Raw genomic sequence first — 14,740 nt, forward strand, 5'->3', positions numbered from 1 at the left:
ATGAGACCCTGTCTCATAATAAAAGGGACAGGGATTAGATCAGTGGTAAAGTGCCCCTGGGTTAAATCCCCAGGGGGAAAAAACAAAGAGTGTTTTTAATTGTAGAGTGTTTGCATACCATACATGAGAATGTGGGTTAGATCCCCAGCACTGCCCAAAAACAAACAAACAAAAAATCAATTTATTTTAATGCCATTAATATAATCATTTCCATTTAATATACTACTTTATACTTTGTTCACTTTACTTTTTGTTACTTGTTATTACCATTCCTTATTCTAACTCTTTTTTTGTATTTCCAGTTTTACAAAATGCCTTTCTTCCTACACAAGCAAACACTGAATTTTAACATATAACACCTTGCTTTACATATAGTTAGTTCAGCAAAATCTCAAGTCAAAAGTGGGAACCAAAACACTTTCACTGAAGAGTAAGTTTTTAGCTGGGGAATGTAGCTCAGTGGTACAGTGCTTGCCTAAGCATGTACAAGGTCCTGGATCTGGTCTTAAGCACTACATAAAATGAAAAATTAGGGCTTTTTAAAACTCTCATAAATAGCAATTGACACTCTGCAACAAAACAGACAGATGGTAAAAAATGAAAATATCAAAATTATGTTTTACTTGGATCTGTAATTACATAAATCCTATCCTGATTTAGTCATAACAAATATTTAATTCATCCAGATTTTAAAATGGGTTTCCAGTACCCCATTTAAAAATCACATAATAAACAACTCTAAATATAACAAAGGCATGGAATTAACTATTAAAACAAAACGGACTTGGATTCAATTCCTAGGACTGCAACACAAACACACACACACACATCATTTATTCAAAATTCTCCATCCATATGCAAACTGAATCTTGTGGGAAAATTAGGGATTTTTTCAAGAATAACATGACCATCTGGCCTTTCCCTAACATAATGGCTTTAGAGGCATATCATTAACCTTTTCTCTCTCATACATCCACTCAGAGATAGATATACACATTCACAGCCAAAAAGTCCTGGATGAGAAAAGGACATAGAAATATGAAGATTAATTTGAACAGTGATAGAATTGGGGAGTCATTTTTTTTCATTTTAATTTTCATTAATACTACTAAAAATATTATTTGTATAGCAACTAACAAAATGAGAAATATGAAAGCCTCTCAATCTCAATTTTCTTTACATTCTTTTACAACCATTAAAATATGAGGCAGGTTCACATACCTCTTCTTTAGTCAAATGCTGTTCTCGCATTACATCCATATAAGTCCTAGCATTCATTTTAGGATCAGGGGTCTTCCCTCCTGCAGAAAAGAACAGCAACAGGACAAGAGTACAATAAATAAAAAATAATTAGGTTCAAATGATTTATCTGCCCTGCTCTAATGTTATGTTATTCCAAAATCATTTAATTTATTTTTTGATAGAAAAACTTTAATAATTATACATCTTACTTTTTATTGAGTTTGCTGATCAATTTAACCTGTTTGAACACAAACATATCTACAGCAGTTTAAAACAAATACTTTAATGCATATAAAAACAAAATGACAGCACAGTTTAGTCTTCAGAAGTGATGGGTTCCTGGGTTGCTAATCCGGAATACGTACACTTTCGTGCCTTTGTCTCCATCAGCAGTTCTGACTTCAAGCAGCAGAATAGAAGCCTAGAAAATTATCTCTTTACCATTAGTAACACTTTGGAAAGATATTTATATTCAAAACATTACCTGTTGCAAGCTGTTAAAATCCTGACTACAAATAACTATGACTAGACAAGTTCTTCATACAGTGTTCTAAAATATTTGTAGTTTAGAAAATCTGATTTTTAAAAATATACCTATAATCTTATTCTGATGTCACGTTACTAAAAAGGGCTTCGTGTTTTTAAAAGTTTCCTTGACCCAGAAACATTTTTCTTAGAAACTATAAATTACAACTGGAAACATTATTTAAAATACATTACTTCTACCAGTTTTTAATGATGCACACAGAAGAAAAGTGCTGTACAAAGAGATGTGTTAGTCTCTTGGTTAAAGTTTCAGCATTTGCTTTTCAAACTTTGAAATATCTTAAAGAAGCCCAAATAGTACATTATAAGATTCACAGAGGCACACTATGCTTCAGAAATGTGATAATTAGCTATACAAGAAGTATAGCATCATAACTTAGGATAAAATAATAAAATTCTAAGACATTTCCTAAGCTGAAGATCATGCCCAATTGGCAGTGTCATTCTTTCTGACACTAGTTCTGATAAGACTTCCTTTGGAATACTTTTTCACCATAATCTAGAGAGGATGTGTTGAACTGCACCCTTAAGAATGCAGACAGGACTGGCATATAGCAGTACTGCTGTAGGAAAGAAATTAAGGACAGTTAGTATGGGCCTGTGAATTCTGACATACATGTTTAAATCAATTACAATTATGCAAGTAAAAAAAAAGAATATCCCTACTAATTCATGCAGGCTGAAAATCTAATTTGTAAACCTGCAGCCAAATCTAATTTTAAGAAACAGGCACCTAATTTTGACTGTGAAACTCAACTCACCTGAGGAAAGCTTCCATCAGGCTCACTATGCCCCTTGTGCTGACTTGCACACTAAAATTAGCAAAACAGACTCCAACTATTAAAAATATCAAAGTCTTTGTATACATACTTTTGTTTCAACTTAGGTATGCTTAAAGCAAAGCAGGAGCATTTACTAAGCTATATTTAGAACAATATGGGGGGAGCTCTAGTGTGAGAAACAGTTTCTCAAAAGTAACAATCCTAAAACTCTAGAATTTGGAATGAAAACTTTCAATAATTTGAAAGTATATTGAGCAGAAAAACACATTTGTTCAAAGTATAGAAAGAGTACCCAAAACAAAAGTAAAAGAAAAACCTTTAACCCTTTGCGTTTCTATGGCATTGGCTCATTATTTTCTTGTCCTTCTACCTGGAAAGAAAACTTGCATTATAAAGATGAAGAATATGGCATCTGTGACTTCAACCAAATCTACACAAATCTATAATAAGGGGGATTTTAAAAAAGAAAAGCAAATTCATAAGCATGCCAAAAAAAATCAAAGGGCTAAAGACAACTTAATACAAATAAATTTCTGAATACTTATAGAAAAGTGGGAAAGAATTACCATCTGCAAAAGGATCAAGACGCTCTGGGGAAATTATCATGGTCCTCCTGTGCTTTTTGTATTCATCTTCCCGGTCTGCAATCTTTGGAGGCCGGTGCTCAGCAAATGGGTCATACTAAAAAGACATAAATCTCACTTAAAACCCACTTCATTAAATAACCAAATAAAATATCATACACAAAAACCATAGCATTATAAAACACAAGGTTTAATACATGACTACTGATGAAAGAAATAGTCTCTAACATTTCATAAGTCTTAATATGGAGAAACAAGGCATAGGGAAATTGTGTGTGTGTGTGTCTGTGTGTGTGTGTGTATACACAAATATATGTATCTCCACATTTTCAGTTCAATGCTTCCAAAAATGATTACTTTTCCAAAATAAACTAGGTGTTACTTCTAAATCAACTCTACTTAAAAACATTTTAAGAATTGATTCCTAAAGTGTATTGGCTTCCATAGAAATTCAAACATTCACTTTTCTTCAGCAGAATGAACTAGGGTTTTAAAAAAATATAAAAAAGGTCACCTGTTCTGTTGACTGTGGTATATCATTAAGCAATGCCACAGGGGCATGATATCCTGGCTTCTTCTGACCAAGCAAACTTGTAGATGATGAGTAGTCATCGTCATCCTGCAATGAAATCCCCAAAAATAAAACAAAGAACTTAAAAATTAGCATAATGAAATTTTAATTTCAAATTTGGCAGCTAAAAACAGCTTATTTGAAAATTTTCCTATTTCCTTAATTTTTTTGACTACTGTTTTTAAACAAAGGTTTGTTTTGTGGTCACAAAATAAGAAGTAATTTTAAATGTATTTGTTTCCTTAATAATATATTTAATAAACAGTACACTGTCACATACTAGTTAGTCTCAATTGTAAAAAAAGCAACAGCAGGTACTTCTGAAGATCTTAAGGCTTCTTATTTTTTATTTAAAAACGAAAGGACAACTTTCCCCTTAATTTCTGGAACATATAGCCATTACTCTCTTACCATCAGACTATGAGAACTCAGAATGCTAGTCCCTTGATTGGCTTCTAGAAAATTTCACCTTTGGTATTTTTAAATTTCTTTCAAGGAAAAGAAAAGGCTCAAACTGCTAAGTAAAACATGACCTGAATTTCATAATAACTAGTTTGACTAATTAGTTTGAGCATCTAAACACATAAAGTCTGTTACAAAAATCACACAAAAGAATGGCTGGAAGGGCTGGGGTTGTGGCTTAGTGGTAGAACACTTGCCTAGCATGTGTGAGGCACTGGGTTCGATCCTCAGCACCACATAAAAGTAAATAAATAAAATAAAGGTATTGTGCCCACCTATACCTAAAAACATATATATATATAAAAAAATAAAAACAGCAGCTAGAAATTTAATCCCATCTATATGTTTGGGATGGTGGGATAAAATATAAGCTTCATAAAATATATTTTTAAAAATAGTGATAATATTTTCATAACGAGAGGTTGTCATTCTCCATAATAACCAAAAAAAATTCAAAAAGCCTATGACTATTCATGTTTCTTGCTTTCTCATGGGGAGGGAGTTAATCAGGGGAGGAGGAAGCTTGCTCTTATAGAATTTGTAACTTACATCTTCAAGTTCAGTTGCAGCAATTGATGTCACATATCCAGCAAATCTGCTATCACTTCCACCATAAATTTCCTGGTCATAATAACCAGTGGAATCAAGGCCCACTCCTTGAGCTTCATCAAGAGCTGCCTTCTTGCCTTGAATTTCTCGAATCTGTGCTTCAATATCTATAAGACAGAAAACAGAAATGCTCTTAATTTCATTTTTCCAAAAAGGTATCAACATAATGCAGATATTTAAAATAACTGCCACATATAATGGGTAAATATGATTGTACCAAGCACATAATACATTTAATACATCTCCTCACCTCAACAAACTAATGCAAAGAGCTGTTTACTATCTCAACAACTGCAAATTATCCTCACCCTTAGAATGGACTGCCAAAAATATTCATAAATTATTGAATTTTAAACCTTTCTCACTGAAAGATTGATGTTATTGATATTGATTAGGAACCCAGAACTACACTCAAGATTTTACTTTTTCCCCCTTTTTTGAATGCTGGAGATGGAACCCATGGCCTTCCACACACGATACAACTGTTCTACCCCTGAGCTACAGTCCCAGCCCCCACTCAATGTTATTTAATCTCAACACTACCAAGGATGTAAACACAACAGTACTGAGCTGGGTGCAGTGGTATACATCTGTAGCTCCATCTACTGGGGAAGCTGATCACTTGAGCCCAGGAATTCATGGTCAACCTAAGCAAGAAAGTAAGACTATCTAAAAAAGCAAAAGTGCTGTGGAGAGTTATTCAAACTTGAATTACAACAAAATCACCTACAGATTTTATTTAATGTGGTAGCCTGGGTCAGACCCAAGTGTCTGCATTTCTAACAAGATCCCTCCCCTCATGTAATGTCCTGGTCAGCTGGAACCAAACTCTGAATAATAATACAGGAGCAGTCTAAATTCTTTAGCATGGAGTTCAGGGCTGCTGTGGTTTGGTTATCATTTGTCCCCTGAAGATTCATCATGTACTTAATGGAGGCTTGGTCTCCAGTGTGGCAGTGCTGAGATGGTAGAACTTTTTAAAAGGTGGGGACTAGAGGAAGGTTATTAGGGTAGCAATGCCCTAGAAATTAATTAACATTGGTCTCACAAAGTAGGTTATTTCTCCAGAGTGGGTTGTTTTAAGAGACCATGGCACCTCCCCAACTCTCTCTTGCTTGTCTTGCCATGCAATCTCTTCCTCCTAAACATAATTCATGATGCTAGGCACCATGTTGTGATATAGCCACAAGACCCTCACCAGAGGCTAAACAGATGGGTGTATTCAATCCAGAACCTTTACCTTCTAATACTGTAAGCTAAATAAACCCTCTTTACTGTGTAGAATACCCAGCCTCAGGTGCATTGTTATAGAAATAAAAAACAAAGACAACAGCCCTACATGATTTGCCTGCAATCAACAGCTCCTTAGTTTTGTGATTAAGTTTAATTAAGCTCTGGAATCAAAATGTCTCCCTTCAAATAATGGCTCTCTCTACTAATTAATAATTAACTTAATCTATGAGTATAGTTTTCTACAACATAAAAAAATTTAAGGATTAAATGAGACAATAAACATAAATGCTTAAGTACTCAATAAATGAATTAACTCTTGCTATATCTTATCCTTTTTTTTAATGTTTCTTTTAGTTGTAGTTGCACACAATACCTTAATTTATATGTAGTGCTGAGGATCGAACCCAGGGCCTCACACATGCTAGGCGAGCACTCTACCACTGAGCCACAACTCCAGCCCCTATATTTCATCCTTTAAACACTTAAGCCATCGGTCTGAATATTTAGATGATGCATATCTGAGACCAAAGGTGTAGCTCAGTGAAAGAACACTTGCCTAGCATGAGCATGGCCCTGGATTTGATCCTCAGCACCACAAAACAAAACAAAACAAAAAAACCCTCAAAAACAAAAAACACATCTGGTGAATGAAGCATCAATTTTTCTCAACTGCTTTCCAAACTTCCCCCAATTTTTATTTATTCATTTATTTCAGTGCTGGGAATCAAAATCAGGGACTTGTAAGCAAGCTACTGTTGAGTTATACCCCTCACCCCACTCCACCATACTTCTCCATCTATTATTATTCATCAATTGTTTCTGTATGAGATAAAACAAATGTATGTGTATATGTAAATTTTGCAAAAACATTTAAAACTAAGTTACAAAGGGGATGGGGTTGTGGCTCAGTGGTAGACTGCTCGCCTTGCATGTGCGAGGTCCTGGGTTCAATCCTTAGCACTACATAAAAATAAATAAATAAAGGTACTGTGTCCAACTACAACTAAACAATAAATATCTTTTTTAAAAAACTAAGTTACAGATTTTACCCTTAAAGATTTCTGCATATATTTCCATGTTTAAGACACTGTCCTACATAACCACAACAGCATTCACTTTGATCTCCCCAAATGCCCTAGCAGCATCCAAGATTAGAGATGATTTTGTTTTATGTTTTTTGTTTTTAAATCCACAATCCAGTCAAGAACCAGGCACTAAGCCAGGCAGAGTAGCACATGCCTGTAATCCCAGTTATTAAGGAGGCTGAGGCAGCAGAATCACAAGTTCAAGACCTGCCTCAGTAACTCAGTGAGATCCTATCTCAAAACAAAATAAAAGAACTGGAGATGTAGCTCAGCTGGTAGAGCACCCCCAGGTTCAATTCCCTGTCCCACAAACAAAAGAACCAGGCATTGCATTTTGTTGTCATTTTCTTTAGTCTTCTTTAAATATAAGACTAGTTTTCCATCCAGTTTTCGCCTGATCCTGTGTGATACCAGGTAACTTTAAATTACAAATTAATTTTGTTTTGATAACTTAATAATACATAGATGTATAAATAAATAAGTTTCTACTGCAAATTATTTTTTTTTAGTTGTAGTTGGACACAATGCCTTTATTTATTTTTATATGGTGCTAAGGATCGAACCTAGCACCTCCCAGAACCGAGCACTCTACCACTAAGCCACAACCCTAACCCCTGCCAATTATTTTTTAATATTTACTTTTTAGTTATAGATGGACACAATATCTTTATTTTATTTGTATGTTGTGCTGAGGATCAAACCCAGTGCCTCACTGCTAGGTGAACACTCTACCTCTGAGCCACAACCCCAGCCCTGCAAATAATTTTTTTAAGGCCTAACAAAGAGTCACAATTCTTGCTAACCCTTTGTCCAACTGAATTAAGCCCCCTTTGATACCAGGCACTTTTAAAAAAGCTCATTCACTAGCTGCAAGAATCAAATGATTCTTGGCATTATGTAGCTGTCCAGTCCCATTCCCCCCAGCTAAAAAAAGAAATCATCCTACAGTTCCTTAAGATGGTTGTGGTAAAGAAGAAAATGGGGGCTGGGGATGTGGCTCAAGCGGTAGCGCGCTCACCTGGCATGCGCGGGGTGCTGGGTTCGATCCTCAGCACCACATAAAATAACATAAACATGTTGCATCCACCAAAAACTGAAAAATAAATGTTAAAAAATTCTCTCTCTTCTCTTTAAAAAAAAAAGAAGAAGAAGAAAATGTAACTTTATTCAGTCCAAGGCACAGGTGGGCCACATTTCCCCTTATGAAAAGGAGCAGGAGCAGTTTTAAGGAATTCAAAGTAATGTAATAGGTTTACTGCCAAACTCAGCAGCCTCAGTTTGTTTTTTAATCAGATCTCAAAATTCTTACAGTGTGTCACATCACCATCTCCACAGGTATTACTTTTTTCCTTGTGTCTCATCTCTCAAAACCATTACAACAGGGCTGGGGCTGTAGCCCAGTAGCATGTGCCTGGCATGTGTGAGGCACAAGTCTCAGCACCACATAAAATAAATAAAGGTATTGTGTCTATCTATAACTAAAAAAAAAATTACAACAGGCAGGCAGAACTACTTCACTTGGGTAGGTGATTCCTTTTGCCCTTGTCTCTAATTTTGTTTCTGTTTAAAGTTTTTATTTATATGTAAATCAGTGGATGTGTAAACGATGTGATTCTGCAATCTGTATACGGGGTAAAAATGGGAGTTCATAACCCACTTGAATCAAAATGTGAAATATGATATATCAAGAACTATGTAATGTTTTGAACAACCAACAATAAAAATTATTAAAAAAAATTAAAAAATAAAAGTTTTTATTTAAGGGGGGGCGTTGGATATTGGAGGTGTGTGTCAGTGGTGGAGCATGCACTTAATATGTACAAAGCCCTGTATTCAATTACCAACACCAAATTTGAAAAAAAAAAAAAAATTAAATCCCCATTTGCCCCTCTACCCACTTGTACCACTTTTTTATTCCCAGAGGAACAGAAACAAAAACACTCCAACATTAGAAAAACTGGCTAAAGGATAAGTGATAATTTACTCATTTTTTTTTCCTTTCTAGAAAATCTGAGGCCTCCACATCCACCTGCAACATGCACATACTATTTTTAACTAAATGGATTGGGGGGCTTTGTTTTTAATGACTGAAAATGCTACTTTCATCAATATTCAGGCAGAAGACATGAATGGGTTAGTCAAGCCAGCCAAACAGTCTGCATTCTCTCCTCTACAGCATTACCACCTAAATCAAAATGACTTGATACACAAATTAAAAAGGTGAGGTCCTAGACCTGATGTACATTTAGACAGAACTTTCAACCGAAGAGCCCAGTTCATTAACAAACATCCCAGGAAACTACTTTACTTGGCCCTTCAACCCCTCCATTTCCAGCCCCAGCCCACCAAATATCCAATTTAAAATATAATTTTAAGGCTGGGATATAGCTCAGAGTTTTCAGTAACTAGCCTCTCTCATTTGGATAATATATTTACTCAGAAACTACCTTTATCTGCTGAATTTTACCTGTTTATTTTATGTACCTGCTAATAGCAAGTTTTCTAATTACAAAGGCTCATAAAACATTAAATAAGTGTGCAAAACCCATGTAAAGCACGATTTGTTTCCTATTAAATAAAAATTTAGTACAAAATTTCTTAGCCCAAGGTCTTCTGGAGCTAGAAAGTTGTTTGTAGTTAGTTAATTCTGAGGGGAATTCATTACTAAATTTCTACAGGCTACAAAGGTACATGTTTATATGAAATCCAGGCATTGTTTTCCTTCTCTGCTTAAAACCATGAATAAAAAATTTTAAAAAAAAGCCTAATGAGTTTTGTAATGCATCATGAACTGCTGCACATTTATACAGACATCTTATCCACATTATTAAGATATCAGATTCCTTGAAGCTCAGCAGCTTGTTGGGCAAGTTAACAGAATAATTAAAAACTAGAAAGCTCATTAATTATTTAATTAACTATGTGCCAGAATATCAAACATGATACACTCAAATATTTATAAGCAAACAGGTTTATGTCATTACTTTCATAAAAAAGGTAACCTTTTTTCTTCCCCTTTTGGTATCGTGGATGCTTAACCACTTGAACCATATTCCCAGCCCTTTTTTTATGTATTTTTTTAGTTAAAGACAGGATCTCACTAAGTTGCTTTTTTTTTTTTTTTTTTTTAATTAAAGACAGGGTTTCACTGAGTTGCTAACTGCCTTGCTAAGTTGCTGAGACTGGCTTTGAACTCCCAATCCTCCTGCCTGAAGTCTCCAGAGCCAGGTGAAATAAGGTAACTTTATATCTTAAGTTTCACTTTCAAGATACTAAGAAGAAGAGGTAAAGCAATGGAAGGACATTAAAATCGGAGCTATGGGTTACAAAGTTCATTAGGTTTTGCCCTGTATTTTCCTGTATATTAAAATATTTCATAATAAAAAGGTAACTTTTCACCAGGCACAGAGACAAACGCCTGGTATCAGCAGCAACTTAGGAGGTCAGACTAGACAGCTTAAGCAAAACCCTGTCTCAAAATAAAAAATAAAAAGGGGACATAGCTCAACAGTAGAAGGCCCCTGGGGTTCAATCCTCAGCACAAAACAAAACAACAACAAAAAAGGTAACTTTCCCTGAGTCTGAGGCTGGCCTCAGCAATTTAGCAAGATCCTCTCAAAATAAAAAGGGCGGGCTGGGGATGTGGCTCAGGTGGTAGCGCACTCGCCTGGCATGCGTGCGGCCCGGGTTCGATCCTCAGCACCACATACCAACAAAGATGTTGTGTCCACCAAGAACTGAAAAATAAACATTGAAAAATTCTCTCTCTCTCTTTCTTTCTCTCACTCTCTCTTTAAAAAAAAAAATTCAGAAGTTTCAGTCCATGGTCATTCAGACCCATCATTTTAAAAAAAAATAAATAAATAAAAAGGGCTAGGGATGTAGCTCAGTGAGTGGTAAAGCAGCCCTAGATTCAATGCCCACTACTGCTAAAGGCGGGCGGGGGGTCATTAAGAACTTCTATCCCCCATCCATGCCAGCAAAGGCTTATAAAATTCCACTTGAAACTTTATGAACATTTCTGGGATAGGAAAAAGAAAGTTGTCTTTAACTCCGTATTTTCAACGTTAACAACCAAATTATAGCTACTGGTGTTAAGTATTCCTGTAGTTTCTTAAATATGAAAATGCTAATCTCTCCCTACTTCAATTTTGACCAAAATAAAACAAATCCACTGTTCCAGCCTAAACCCATTCCCTTAGGACTCCCTGTAATCCAACACATTCATATGTGAAGACAAAAAAAAGATATATATATATGGATACTCCACTAAGTGACTGGGCAAGAGGAGAACTGGACCTCTTAGTGGCCACACATAAATAACAACTGCCAAGAGCTAGCACTTTAACCCATCTGAAACCATAAATGTGCCTATATTACTGTATATATCAATACTTTTGCTACTGGGGCTGAGGATGTGGCTCGACTCAGTGGTAGAGCATGAGCTGTGCACAAAGCCTTTGCTTGATCCCCACCACTGCAAAAGGAAAAAATAAGTTTGTGCCTTTTTATTAACAAGCAGTATTTCATATATCATAGTGTTTATCTTCTAGTAGAAGTAGATTTATTTGCAATCTGAAATGATTACAAATAAGATTGCTATAAATATTCTACACCGGTATATGTGGACATGGTTTTTATCATCACTTAGATAAAATCTTAGGGAATGGTATTGCTGGGTTCTATTCTAAGTAAATGTTTAATCTTGTAAGAAACAGGCCTTTGGGAGGTTTATATACACAAGATTAAGACAAGAGCTGAAGTACTCTACATAACAAAGGAAGAATTTTGAACGATGAAATGGAGAAGAGGAAAGAGGAGAGATTAGGGAACAAGATGAAGAGAAGCTGGGACAAGTTTAGATTATAAATTCCATAGTAATAAGGTGTTAGAAAGGGCGAGGCTTAAGGGAGTAGAAATATTTAACATGGATTTCTAAACACCTGACATCATTTTTAGTCCCTGCCCCAATACTCATCTCACCTCATCTTCAGTAAAACATACTAATTGGGAGTAGAACAGGGATACATGGTAGAACTCTTAGCTAGAAATTCTGAAATCATAAAAAGGAAGCATGAATAAATACCCAGTCTGTCGCAGATTTAAAACCCCAAAACTGAAATTATGGGCAGTCCTTCAAATCCTGAGTTGTCATAGTCTAAGTGTAATTTTTAAAAAAACGACTTAAGACAAGTGAGGTGCATGGTACATTGCCTGTAATCCCAGCAGCTCTGGAGGCTGAGGCAGGAGGAGGCAGAGTTCAAAGCCAGCCCACCAGCCTCCGCAACTTCATGGGGCACTTAGCAACTCAGCAAAGTCTCCAAATAAAATATTAGAAAAAGGCTGGGGATGTGGCTCAGTACTTAAGCACCCCTGGGTTCAATCTCTGGTACCAAAAAACAAAAAAAAAAAAGTCTTAGACAACAGATCAAAGTAACAGTTAAGAACATGAGATTATGAGATTTTTATTCACCAAAGAACCTGCAAGAGACATGCCGAAGGCTTGAAGTAAACTGTCAAGAATAAGGTCTTTCTTCTAGTTGGCATGGTGGTGCACCTCTGTAATCACAGTAACTATGGACACTAAGGAAAGAGGATTGCAAGTTAGAGGCCAGCCTAGGCAACTTAGAAAGACCCTGTCTCAAAAAAAAAGGGGGGGGGGGGCATCGGGAGCCAGACACAGTGGCACGTCTATAATCCCAGCAGAAGGATCGGAAGTTCAAAGCCAGCCTTAGCAACTTAGGAAGACCCTGTCTCAAAATAAAATAAAAATTAAAAAATAAGGTTGGGAATAATGGACTCATTAAGCTCTCTGGGATTAAATCCCTGGTACCGAAAAAAAAAAAAAAAAAGGCCCAGTTTGTAGCTCAAGAGGCTGAGCACCACCCTTGGGTTCAATCCCTAGTACCAAAAAAGTAAATAAATAAAAGAATAAGGTCTTTCTTAAACTGCTACTCTGATTTTAAGATATGAATATCACTGGGCATCATTCAAAACTATTTCAGGTAGCAGATAAGCTGTTAGAAAAGTGTGAGAGTACGTTTATTGCCATTTAAATTACAGTAGGAGAGAAACCAGAATATGCAACCCCTTTGTTAGATTTCCTTCCCAAGGCTAGTACAAAATAAACCTGAAGTGTGATTTGAAAACTGTACTCATTCCTAAAAAAGATAATTTTCTTGGTGTTTCCCTTGTTTTGTAGGCCCCTGACATCTTTTTTTTTTGACACAATATTTTATTTATTTTTTATATTGTATTGAGGATCGAAACCAGCACGCAAGCACTCCACCACCGAGACACAACCCGAACCCGTGTACGGCCCCTGACATCTTCACTGCAATAGTACTGAGCGAAATCTAGATGTTTTTATTGCTGTCTTTCCCCTTTCTCTCCCGACTATAGCAAAACATGGGACAAAGGTGTTGCAACAAATCAACTGCAAGGGGGAAATAAAAGGATGGGTGAGTAACCTATGGATTGAAAAGATTTAATAACAGATATATGAATCACAATCTACAGGCTTTATTGTTTTCATATTTTTCTGATTTGAACAGAAAAAAAGTTTATAAGACAATGGGCAAAACTGAACACTAACTGGTTATTTTGTCATATTAATTTGAGATATAATAATGGCATTAATTTTTTAAATTTTCACATTTTAGAAATACATACTGAGATATTCACAGATGAAATGATATCTACGATCTGCTTTAAAATAATGGGCGGAATGCAACTCGAAATCTCACTATTATGTGTAATTACAATGCATCAATAATAATATATTAAAAACTAAAATTATATTGTATTTTAAAAACAGGTGAAAAGGACTAGTGGATGTATTAAACAAAATTGGCCCTAAATCTAAAATTCTGGTGAGAACCTGGGAGTTAATTTCATCATTCTCTGTACTTTTTCTCATATCTGAAGTTTTCAGTTTAAAAAAACTCTTTCCCGGGGGAATATGTGGGAGGCCAACCTTACAGGTGACTGAGTTACACTCCCCAGCTGGGTACTGAGGCGCTCAGTCACAGAAATGGGTGTGTCTTGCTACAGCCCCATGGGTGAAGCTATGCTCACCTGTTCCTTTGTAATATAACCCCTTGCCCTGTTTAGGATAGAATCTTCCATGGAAGTGCCTTGTGTGTGTCCCCTCCTCTTACTGTGCCCTTGGGTGTGGCCTACCCAGGTGTCAGTCAACCTGCTGACAGTGAACATCATGAAGATAGACTCAGCCCCTGAAACCTGACCCCTTGCCTCATTTAAATAGCTTCTCCTCAATAAAAGGGGTCAGCGCTGCTCTCGCTCTCTCTCTTTCTGTGGACCCTTAAGGTCAGAGAAGCCGAGACAGCAACCCCAAAGAAAAAGGTAAAAAACAAAACAAAACAAAAAAAACCTCTTTCCCCCCCTTTTCTTTAGCATGACTTTCTTAAGTTCACCTCTTCCTTTCTTGGTTTTCTCCTGCATTATCCTGAAACCAAGGCCTCTGACCCCATGCCACAAAAAATAAAAACTTATATTCTCTTGAAATGGAATCCTCTATTAAACATAAATAGAATTTTTCAGCTTTTATATAATATCCTAAATCTTAAATGTTCTAACTTCTCTGAATCTCCCCCCCCCCCGGCT

The 14,740-nt window shown here is 36.0% G+C and overlaps 1 protein-coding gene across 5 annotated transcripts in view; it reads right to left on the bottom strand.

The window, feature by feature from the left end:
- Sf3b1 (splicing factor 3b subunit 1) overlaps positions 1 to 14,740 on the bottom strand; it is a 41,155-nt gene that overhangs the window by 20,757 nt on the left and 5,658 nt on the right. For 3 of the 5 annotated variants that reach the window (XR_007349422.1, XR_001503016.2, XM_015481185.2), the window contains exons 2-5: positions 4,737 to 4,903; positions 3,669 to 3,773; positions 3,137 to 3,251; positions 1,222 to 1,301 (exon numbers count right to left, since the gene is read on the bottom strand). Coding sequence is in view for 2 of the 5 variants with exons in the window: in XM_015481185.2 (XP_015336671.1) it covers positions 1,222 to 1,301; positions 3,137 to 3,251; positions 3,669 to 3,773; positions 4,737 to 4,903 (467 nt within the window). In the remaining 3 variants the exon portion in view is untranslated. Of the gene's footprint in view, positions 1 to 1,221; positions 1,302 to 1,607; positions 2,914 to 3,136; positions 3,252 to 3,668; positions 3,774 to 4,736; positions 4,904 to 14,740 lie in introns of those variants that run through there. The other 2 variants (XR_007349423.1, XM_015481186.2) reach the window with 2 other exon arrangements.

This window comes from Marmota marmota, unplaced genomic scaffold (genome assembly GCF_001458135.2).
Source record: "Marmota marmota marmota unplaced genomic scaffold, marMar, whole genome shotgun sequence".
Taxonomy (NCBI): Eukaryota; Metazoa; Chordata; class Mammalia; order Rodentia; family Sciuridae; genus Marmota; species Marmota marmota.